This window comes from Capsicum annuum, chromosome 6 (genome assembly GCF_002878395.1).
Source record: "Capsicum annuum cultivar UCD-10X-F1 chromosome 6, UCD10Xv1.1, whole genome shotgun sequence".
Classification (NCBI taxonomy): Eukaryota; Viridiplantae; Streptophyta; class Magnoliopsida; order Solanales; family Solanaceae; genus Capsicum; species Capsicum annuum.
Window position 1 is genome coordinate 227,525,842 of NC_061116.1, and position 12,587 is coordinate 227,538,428.

Sequence of the window (12,587 nt, forward strand, 5' to 3'; positions counted from 1 at the left end):
CATTCGGGGGGTAGCGCTCCCAGCAGAGTTTTCTCCGTGCCTAGGGTCGAACCCTCAACTTCTGGTTAAGGGTGGAGCAGCCCCATCCACTGCACCACAACCCATGTTGGTCACTTTTGACTATTTTATATGAAGCTTAATTAGACTCATTGTGCATTAATTATTTATTTCAAGTAAATGTCTATGAAAAATTTAAAGTAAAGTTTTGTGCCTCATTCGATCAATCCTATCTATATTTCTATGATGGTTTTATCATAACTCCCCCCACCCCACCCCACCCCCACCCACATAATTCTTTAATATCAATCGATCAGACCTTCACTTAGTTTAATTTCAATCAAACTTCATTCTGCCGGTCATAAATAGATCATTTAAATTCAAGTCTAGTTTTACACCTAGAAAGAAATCAACAAATTCGTTTAATGAATCGTCTCATACTAAATGAAGAGGTAACATTTGATAGCATGAATAAAGGCAAAGACGAAGGGTTTAATCAAACTTTTTTATCGAAAAATTATAATGTATATATATATTATAAAGTCAATATCCTTTTTCATGTATGATTACTTTTTTCCACTTTAATTTTACTTGGTGAAATTTCCAACTTCGCTACGTATAGAATATTGCCTAGGAGGTCACTATAATCCTTTGATTTTGTTTTATTTTCCTAAGTAAAACAACACAAAATCCCAAAAGGTTAGGTTCATGCTAGTGATTTACCAAGCAAATATAAATTCTTATATGGAGAATTAATGGTGTTTAGATTAAGTCAGTTTACTTGCTGACCACATGGCATGCAGTGGCCGGTCACAACGTTACGTTGATCATATTATATATTACTACTAATTACTTCTAATTAATTTATATACATACATACAATTGATCATATTCTTTCTCTGCTTAATTATGATTAATATTTGGACCGTCCATAAGTGTTTATTTATACATTGATTCTTTATTTTGATTATAAGAAAATAAGAAATAATTAAGCCACTATCCATGTGAAGTGTAAGAGGTGATAATGGTAACTCGATATATATAGTCAACTCACCAAGTAAATAGGTCAAACCAATGGTCAAAATTATAGAGGATTTAATTTATTAATAATTCATAAACTATTAGGCTAATAAATCCAAATTAAGCTGCATCAACTTACTTAAAGAGGAAATTTGTTCCCGTCTTTAGCAATAATATTCCTATAAATTATTTTTATAAATTATTATTTATACTTAAAGAGGAAACTATTAGGGCTAATAAATCCAAATTTAGGGATATGCTATAAATTATTTTATTCTTCGCATATAAATTGATTCTATTGTTATAAAATTAAGAGAAACAATAAGTTAAGTATAAGTAGAATAATTAAATAGATACTTAAACCGACTACAAAGATCTTCATAGGTTCCAAAATCTCCATTTGATTTGACCATTTTTTTTTATAAAAAAAGACATGAGATTCAAAAATGTAGTTTTAAATTTTGGCTTGATCAGTTATAGAGGATAAGAAGCAAGTATAATATATATATATATTAACTACCTCATAATAATAAACTTTAAAACTACCTCATGCATTATTCCATAATAAGTGGATTCAAACCAGTTAAAAACAGTCAAACCTCCATTAATTAGCAACCTAATTTCTTTTTATTTTTTTCTTGCTTGTTATCAAATATTAACTATAGAGTTTTGGCAAAGCTACTAGCTCAACTTAGGGTTGTTTTAGGGTAATCTGATTATGTAATTAAATTATTTTTTTGTTAGCACAGTCAGTGTATACGGTCAGAGCCCAGAGGCTGAGCCAATTTAGTAATAGAGGATTCGATCAAATCTTTTTCGACGAAAAATTATATTATTAATATATGATTAAAATAATTTTTACGTATTTATTTGAACCTCTTCGATGAGATTTTCTTCGGCAAAAATCCTGACTCTGCATCAGTATACAGTTTCACTTCTTAACTTCAATAAAGAGGACAAAAAAACTTTGGAACATGAAGGGAAGTGTATGATAAAAGATAATATTGAAAAGAAAAAAAGAATTAATATATTGAAAGATAGTTTTGGAAATGCCACATGGAGATGAGTTTTAGAAACATAAGAGAATATTTAGACTTCACTAAGACCATTGGCATGAAATTAGTCAAAGCAATTAATGATTTTTGATATACCAAGTAACATGCTATGGCATTATATAATGACCTTATATTAATTAATTATATAATTATTAATTACTCCATAACTAGCTAGTTGCTACTCTATTCAAACTTGTAAATCATGTTCTCTTGACCAACTTCCATTTTTAAAAAAATAAAAAATTAATTATCATGCAATAATAGGGAACTTATATAATTATATCTATATTCTCTTCCAATAGTTAAATTAAGTTATTAATGAAAATTATTATATTAATTTTTTCATCTTGATTTTGACCAAAAAGTGTTGTTTGGACCGTTGCACCGAATAGGAAGGTTATAACTATAATTCTAATTCATAATACTAATTATGAGTTAACTAATTAATTCTCCCTTATAATTCCAATTTTTAGAGTTGTTGGCAACCACACCTACTCATAATATAGCATAAATTTGAAGTACTTAAAAGAAGAAGTTATAATAAAAAGGAATTAATTAACAAGTTGAATCTCATCATAATTAATTTATGATTAGTTCTATATTTTGAAATCAATTTCTTTACAACCAACTTAACTAATCAATAAATAAATACACACTTATTTCTTTAAAATATAATAGCCACTCATATATTCCAATTCCATCAATTTGTTTGGCACTTGCCAATTATGACCAGCTTCTAAAAAGCTAATTAAACTAATAATAAATGTACAGAGAAAATTAGTTTTACAAAAATAAATAAAAAAAATTGACGGTTTCAAAATTTAAACGAACAATATATAAAAATTGTGTTAGTACAAATCACCCAATCTACAATGTGCAGTGGTCCGTCCCAAAGAGATTTAAAGAGAGAAATTGCGCAATAATTTCACACGAATGTTATAAATTTATATTTATGTGATGATTAAGATAGATCGATTTTGTTATTTTCAACGATAATTTAGATTTTATTTAGCAATGAAATTGACTAACCTTGGCTTCTTGTACAAAAGTCTTAAGTCATTTTCATCCCCCAACCATCAAAATCTCTGTCATATAAATTGTTGTATAAATATATATATATATATATATATATATATATATATATATGAACAGAGACTAATATATGTATAATTATCATACAATTAATAAATGTATAGTCACTATTGATTGTAATTATTTTTTACGAGAAGCCAAAATAAATCTAATTAGTTGCCCATAAGCCCATTTTAATTGGATTCCTGGACTTTAAATTCTTCAAAAGAAGCCCACTTTAATAGTTAACACCTCAAAAAAAAAATAAAAAAAAATTCTATCAACAATTGTGAAATATATGAGAATGATAGAAAAGACAGTCGATGTTTTAAAACTTTCGCTATCAGAGGCGGAGACAGCCCTTTTTAGGAGGTTCATCTGAACCCCCTTCGACGGAAAAATATACTATTTATACATAATTAAAATTATTTTTTATGTGGTTATAGTAAGTGTTGAAACCCCTTCGATTTAGTTTTCTTTAAATATTGAACCTCCTTACTTGAAATCCTAACTCTGCCTCTGTAATCGCTACGTGGGGTTCAAGGATGGCTAACAGATGGCAATGTTAACATGAGAAAAATAGCACTTTCCTCTAAAATAATTTCATCATAATAGCCACCCAAAATTAATTATCTGCGATTAGCCACTAAACTAATTCCTACTTTTAGCCATTTCGCTGTAGGTTTCGTCTCTTTCTTCATTTTTTTTTTTTAAAATTTTGTTGTTTCATTTAAAAAAAAAAATGTTGTCCACTTTTCTTATGAAAAAGAAATTTACTTTTTCTATTTTTTATTTCACTATTATATTTTAAAAAAAAAATAAAAATATATCAAAGTGGTATAACTGTTGTATCAATTTGGTACAGGGACTGAATATGCGTGTGTAGGTTCTCTCTGTTTTGGAAAAGTGTATCAATATGGTATAAGCGTTGTATTAATTTGGTATAGTGATTGTATATGCATGCATATGTTCCGTCTCTTTTGAAAAAGTGTATCAATATGGTATAAGTATTGTATCAATTTGATATAAAAACTGTATTTGCAGAAAAGAGTCAAAGTAGCCCAATGAATATTAAATGATATCAATTTGGCCGCTGGTTATAATGTGACAAATTAGCCAAATGCTGGTCATTTGTTTTCAAAATGATAGTGAATGTCCTTTCCCCAAAAGATTTCTATCAACAATTGTGAAACAGATAGGCATCCGATGCATTAAAATTTTCGTTACGTGGAGAAGGGATGGCTGACACAGATGGTAATGTTAACATGGGAAAAAAATTCAGTGTGTGAACATTGACTTAATATTATTAATGTGAACATTACCATAAAAAAGAATTTAAAGGGGTTTGAATATAAATTGAGTAGGGGACCTTTCTTGGAAATTTTAAAGCAGGACCAGTTAACAGGTGAAATACACAAGCTTACACAAGCCTAGCCAATTTCTTGTTCATGAAAATATTCAAATATGGTCCCTAAATTTATTTCATCTGCCAATATATATCTGTCTAAGCAGAAATATAATCTATTTTTGGATTGGGACTAATTTGTTTAAATTATTGCAATTTTATTTCCTTGACTAGAGCTTGAGCTTGTTGTCGACTTGAAAAGTTTAAACTTTTAGATGAAAATATTTTACACAACTTAGCGTATTTGTATAACTTTAGAAGAAAGTACTGGAATTTCACTTTTAAGAGTTTCGAACTCAGCATGTGTGCTAGAGTTTTACTGTATCGAATTTTCAGTAGTCGTTCCTGGAGTTTTAGTTAGGGATTTTTTTTTGAAAGAAAAAAATTCAAAAAGAAACACTATCTATACTGATCAATTACATGTATTGTCATTTTTGTTTTTGCATGTACGTACAGTTAAGTAAGAAGTCCCAAAATTAACATATTTGACTTTTGCAATTCAAATATAATCACATAAATTGGGACAAATGGTGTAATCTATCTTTTTAAATTTGATTACGTTAATTGGCCCAAAACATTGAGTCTGCAAGTTATGAAGCATTGACAATGTTCAATAATGGTAGCCCAAGTCCAAAATGGCCTTGCATATGAAGTCCACTGTTCCAAAAAATGGTCATTATTTTTAATTATATATATATTTTTTTTCCTGTGTTCGTTATTGGATTTTTCAATTAAACTTTAGATTTTTTATTTTTTTTTTATCAACATTGATTATCAAGTGCTGCTGTGTATATGCATCTTCTACAGTAAGATCCACATTAACAAGTGCAATTGTTAAAGAATATGATCCACATTAACCAGTGCAATTGTTAAAGAATATGATCCATTTTTTTCGAAACAAACTTGAGGAAAATTACAAGCTGAGTACATAAATTGAACAAATAAATAAATGTATATGCCAGATTTTTACTAATCACAACAAATGAAATTATTTTATATGTGCATTCAACTTGTCATAATTGAACGTACCAAATTTACATAATATTAAACTAGATACTAGATACATACTAAGAAAAAGAAAAAAATAATCTGTATCTATATCTAGAGGTCAGATGTGTAGGGAATTCCAGTAGCCGGAAGCCACGTGTCTCCATCCAAGAAGTTTCGAACGGAGAATTTTTCAACCTCGATAACATTCGTTATAACGTGGTATCCGGACCAACTGACCCTACTACTAGTAGGTGCACCAGCTCCAGTGTTATTGTACTCACCATAGAACAAAGTATTTAATGCAAAATCTCCATTCCATGGTAACCAACCAGTGGAATCAATTAGGCCATCAATATAAGTTTTTATAAACAATGTTGTTGAATATTGCCTCCATGGCCTACCAAGATAACTCTTAAATAAACCTTCCACAGGACTTAATTCTGGTGAAGCTGTTACAATAGAATTATGTATTATAATTCCAGTGTTTTCATAAGGGCATTTTTTACCTTGGGCTGTGATAGTATTTACCTGGCCTTCATTTGGCTTTCTTATGTAAATATTGCAATTTTGAAACACCGCAGTTGCATCGCCAAATATGAAATCGACTGTCCCATATATGTCACAATCGCGATAAAATTGTCGATGTGTATGTACATATAAGGTGTCTTGATATCCTTTAAAACTGCAACGATGAAATACCGATAAATCGGAGTCGCTACGAAGAGCAACTGCTTGGCCTTGTTCAGGCCCAGCAGTATTTTCGAAGGTTATATCCTTAGCAATGAAGCCTCCTCCAGAAACATCTATGTCATGAACAAATAAACATGTTAATATAATAAAGGTCAATTAATTGTTAACGAAAATAGTGTTGGAATCCAAATTATTGATAGGGCGTCAATCGCCATGCAGAGGCTAATGATAATTCAGATGACAAAACAAATTAGAGTAGAAGCATAATTTCATTATGTGATTTGGTCAATTGGGATGAAAAACCAATGTAAAAGAAAGCTTAAAACCTTGAGAGAGAATCCTCTAAACAAAACTCTATAATGACTACATGCATTGTGTATGCTATTAAGTGTGAAGATGATTAACCAATTATATGTAATTATTTTTTTTATAAAAAAATAACCCGGTGCACTCAAGCTCCCGCTATGTACGGGTCCAGGAAAGGTTAGACCACAAGCATCTATTGTAGCAGCCTCATCTTCTTATATAATTTGGCCACAAGAAAATTATACTAAAAGCATAGCTAATTTTATTATATAATTTGGCCAATCGAGAGGAAAAATTAATGTAAAAAAAGCTTAAAACCTTGAGAGAATTAAAATCCCTTTAAACCAAACCCTGTAATGGGTACATTGTGTATGCTATTAAGTGAAGATGATTAACTAATTATTAAGTATTTTTTTAAAAAAGAGTAACTCGGTGCACTCAAGCTCCCACTATATACGCGGTCTGAGGAACGGCCGAACCACAAGTGTGTATTGTGCGCAGCCTCACCTTACATCTTTGCAAGGGGCTGTTTCCATAACTTGGACTCGTGACCACCCAATCACATGACAACAACTTTACCGGTTACATCAAAACTTTCCTTCATATGTTATAAGTTCCTGTTCTTAAATTATTCTCTAAAAAAGAGTTTAACTTACCAAAAGTTGCTGAACGAAAAGTGGTAAAGCCAGTACGATTACTTCTATTGCCAGTGATAACAGTAACATCAATCCCATCTCCAACAAACATCAAATTGTTCATTGATTTATTGATCTTCACATACTCTTGATAAATACCACTTTTCACATATATCACAAATCTTTCTGTCCCATTATTCCTCATCCTCTTTACTGCACTCAAAGCTTCTGAAATAGTACTATAATTCCCAGAACCATCTTTAGCCACCACGACATCGGCCTCTATCGATGTAATTTCTTGCACAGAAAGCCACTCTGGAATCTCTATGTTAGAATTCAAAATATGTTAGAATGCAAAATATGTTTTATTTACCATGCATGCATGCAATATAACATTCTTACCTAATTTTTGAGTATGATTTTCCAGCATCACTTGACTCGTTGAGGCTAATTTGTTTATGGCAAGAGAATTGCAAACGTTTTTGAAGAAATCATCCAACATGACAAAGGGAATTTTCTCCAAATATGATGATAATTTGAAATCGTGGAATCCATTTAAGCACGTTTGAAGATTAGCCATAGCTGCACTTAGCCATGTTTGAACATCATTACTCTTATGGCCATTATTAATAGACTTGTTAAATTGATACAACGCATCTTCATAAAGCTTTAAACAATCAAACCAAGCCAACTTCCCTAACTCATTGAATGAACTTACATTCATAGCCAAAATCTTCTTGTGAGTATTTTTAGCTTGAGCTAGGATTGCTCTAATAGCCATATCGCGAAAACTAGCCATATTGTTTTCTTCCATGGGAATAATATTGAGAGAGCTGCATAACTCTGGGTAAGGTGTTTGGATACATAATGATGCTCCTTGCACAACATCGTAGCCATAGTATGAAACAAACATAAATACCAAAATAAGATATGAATTTAATAAACTAACCACTTTATCCATGAAATGATGAAGGCATGTAAGCAAAAAAGTATTTGTCTGAAATTAATATGGTTTTTGTTTCTTTATATATAGGCAAATTATAATGCCTTGGCTAGATTGTGATAACGATCAATGTAGTAAAATTACCATTTATCATAAATTAGCAATTAATGTATATGGAAGAATTTGCCTATAATTACCTTAATTATGAGATTTAAGAAAATAGGGTATTTGCAAAAAGAAAACTTTGAAGAACTTAAATCTGCGTGCTTTCTCATACAAAACATACTTTGCATATAATTATTTGAATGTCTCTAATTGTCTTGAAATATACAATTGTTTCTTCTTCTAATAACCCCAAAAAAGGAAATACAGTTAGTAGTAAAATTTAAGGAAATTAATTACAAGGAAAGATTCTTCTTTTCCTTCTCATAACTACGAAACACTTATATATTTTGTATAGATTCTCTATTATTTATTTTTGGTAAAAGCGCGTTTTTTAATATAGATATATGTAGTTATTGATATATTAACTTATCTCATATACATACTTCTATGGTTGTTTCTTCTTCTAGTACATAATTAACCCCAAAGGGGGAATTACAATCAGTAGTAAAATTTGACGAAATTACAAGGAAATATTCTTCTTTTCCTTCTCAAAATTATCTACATAACATTTATATATTTGTGTAGATCTTTTTTTTTTTGGTCCCCATCTATCTCCCATACATGTGAAATTTATACTTTTTATTTACTAGTTTAGGTTACGCGTCCTGCGTTTTTTTTGTTTCAATAAATTCAATTTTATAAAATTACTTTAATGTTATAAAAGAAAAATATGTTTTGATTTATGAATAAATACAATTTTATTAAATACAAAACATACTTAGTTAGATAATTGATATATTCATACAAAATCATACAGAAATATTAAAAACCACTTTAAACATAAGGGATGCTGTTGTATTGTTATCAAGAAAAATGTTCTCAATTTATAAAGGTTCAAAATCTCTTCCTCCAAGAAAGACTCACCTAAATATGAAAAAAATTATTTTCCTGTATCAAGTAAACTAAACTAAAGAAAAAATTTCTAAATATTCGGAGTTTAGTATTTAATACTATTTTCTCCGTTTGCTTTTACTCCTCATATTTTGATTTGATAAACACATTAAGAAAAATAATTAATAACATGACTATTTTACAATAGTACTCCTATTAAATGATGTTTACATTATGTGGTGAAATTAATTTTGAAGAGAAAACAATTAATGCTTAGGCTAAAATAGAAAAAAAAAAAAAAAATAAGTTGTTTTTCTTGATATGTCGAGACGGACAAGTAAAAGTAGAAATATACTCCCTTCGTCCCATTTTAGTCGTTCCAAATTTTTCAATTTGATTTCTCACTTTACTTCTTATTTTTTATTAATCAAGATAAGAAGGTTTTTTCTCCTTTTTTTACCCTTAGTATTAATTAGTTTTTCTTCAAATTAAAATGTAAACATCATTTAATAGGGATACTAAGGTAAAGTAGTCATGTTATTAATTATTTTTCTTAATCAATGTGCAATATCAAATTAGGACCAGTAAAATGGGACGAAGAGAGTAATTAGAAAATTTTATAGGTATTCTTTAATTTTTTTAGAAAATTTTATAGGTATTCTTTAATTTTTTATCCTTTTTTCCATGTTGTATTACCCTTATACCTCAATTGTATATATTAACTTTTAACCTTCAACCCCCCCCCCCCCCCCCCCCCCCCGACCCCCCAAAAAAATGTAAAAAAACGTAGTCCTTTTTTTTGTAAATATCCTAATTGTATTAACTACTAGAGGAGCATAACCCGTGTCAGCACGGGCCCAATATTAAGATATTTATTTATTTTTTCAATCTTGATATATTTAAATAAAATTTTTTAATAAAAGGATTGCATATGCTTTCTAAGATTCATCCAGAATCTAGCATGAGTTCAACATATGTTATTTTAATACGTATTTAGATAATTTAAGTTGTTAACTATTTTAATTTATAATATTTTTTATGTAATTTTTAAATTAATATGCATTACTTTTCTTGTTCAAATTATTGTAGCATTGATAGTCAATTATATTTTAAAAAGAATTTACGTTTTTAATTATTGTTATTTATAATACTTTTCTTCTATTCTAATTTCAGTGACACTAATATAATTTCAAGAGTGGACCAAATATTTTATATCTTTTAAATTTTTTAAGTTGTTAATTATTGTGATTTCTAGTATTTTTCATGTAATTTTTTTGAAATATATAATATATTAAATTATTTTTAGATATTTCAAGTTGTTAACAATTGTAATTTATAATACTTTTTATGTAATTTTTGAATAATATATCCTACTCTCCTTGTCCAAAATTTTGTGTTGACGACAGCCAATTATATTTTAAAAATAATTTAAATTTTTAATCATTGTGATTTATAATATTTTTTCTATCTCAACTTATGTGGCACAATGCTTAAATGACCATAATAATTAATTAGGGGTGATATAGTAAAATCACAACTGAAGCAGCTGAAGTAGAAATCAGTCAATTTTTAATTTTTTTTTGTTAATTATTGTTATTTACAGTACTTTTTATTTCATTTTCAAATAATATATGTTGCTTTATATCTTCTTCTGTCCCGTCCCAATTTATGTGGCACTAATATAATTTTGATAGTCAATCAAATATTTTATATTGACATATCATTTTATTATTCTTATTTTTCTACTACATAAATGACTTATAATAAGGAGTGATATAGTAAAATCATCGTTCGAAAGACGAAAATTTAATTTAAAACATTAAGAGTTAATTTCGTATTTTATGTCTATTTTAGTTTTTATTAAATATTATTTATTTTCTTAATACCTAGATGACTCATAATAATTAATTAAGAACGATTAATTATGTTATTACAATAAAAATTAATATAATTTTATTATATCCAAAATTAATCATCGATAATTTACCGAAATAGTATATTAATTAAATACGGGATGCTATATTTGCATATGCAAAATATGATATTATTAAACATTATTGGATAGTGCATTATATTTATCTTTCACAATAGTAAAATTTTATTATATATTTTTCTTTATTTCTTTTTAACTTGATACATATTGACCCAACACAAGTTCTAATAAAATATTCATTAGAAATTTATTTTATTAAATTTATTAATTTTGTATAAAAATTTAAATTTAAGTTTAAATATTAGTATTTCTATATAAGGAAAAAGTAATTTTAAAATTTAAATTTTCTAAAATAAATAAATAAATAAAAAGATTATTGTTTATATAAAAGTCAATTAAAATAATAAAATTGATTTAATTTAAATATTTAGTTGTAATTAATTAATATAATTTTTTATTTTGTCATAATTTATGCTGCACCGATAAAATTTTGAGAGTTGAATAGAACTTTTATCTATTTTTAAAAAAGTATTTTAACTTGTTAATGATTGTGATTTATAATAATTTTTACGTAATTATCAAATAATATATTTACTCCTTTGTGTCCCAATTTATGTGGCTTCGATATAATTTTGAGAGTCAACTAAATTTTTTATATATCTTTTAAATATTTTAAGTTGTTAATTATTATGATTTGTAGTACTTTTTCTTTTATCTCAATTTATGTGGCATTGCTAAAATAATGAGAGTCAATAAAATTTTTATATGTCTTTTAAATATTTTAAGTTATTAATTATTGTAATTTGTGGTAACAAATTAGTTTTGAACATGATAGCCAATTAAATAAATAAAAAATTTTACTTCCAATATATAGTTATAGTTAATTAATGTAAATTAATAGAATATATTAAATATTTGAATCATATGATGAAATAATGGAATTATTATATATTGGGGCATGGTATGTAATTAAGTGGGAGTAGAGTTTTTTTTTTGTAAGAGTCAATAAAATTTCTATATATCTTTTAAATATTTTAAGTTATTAATTATTGTGACCAACAAATTAATTTTGAACATAATAGATAATTAAATAAATAAATAAAATTTACTTTCAATATGTAGTTATAGTTAATTAATATAAATTAATAAAATATATTAAATATTTATATCATTATGATAAAATAATAAAATTATTATATATTAAGGTATGGTTTATAATTATGTGGAAGTAATTAGATTTCTTTGGTAATTGGAAGAGGTGATCGAAACCGCCTCTTCTATATAATAAAAATATTGACTCCAACGTGTTTCCTTTTCCCCCCTTTTTTTGTTCTATCAAATTGTACTAACTATTAGCTTCAATTAAACGAAAATAAACGCGTTCCCCTTTTTCCTTTTTTGTCATACCAAATTTTATTTTAACTAAAACTAAACAAATAGCAGTTATAGTAAATAATAATTGAGGAAATAAAGTGAAAAGATAATTTTATCTATTGCGGAGATTTCTAATAAAGTATAAAAAGTACAAAAAAATATTTTTAACGTC

At 27.4% G+C, this 12,587-nt stretch overlaps 1 protein-coding gene across 1 annotated transcript; it reads right to left on the reverse strand.

Annotated features, from left to right (window-relative positions):
• Positions 1 to 5,649: 5,649 nt before the first annotated feature.
• Positions 5,650 to 7,950, reverse strand: LOC107873780 (pectinesterase). Its single transcript, XM_016720723.2, is given in 3 exon segments — positions 5,650 to 6,341; positions 7,191 to 7,493; positions 7,548 to 7,950. Coding segments are annotated over 3 exon segments (1,398 nt in total).
• Positions 7,951 to 12,587: the final 4,637 nt, after the last annotated feature.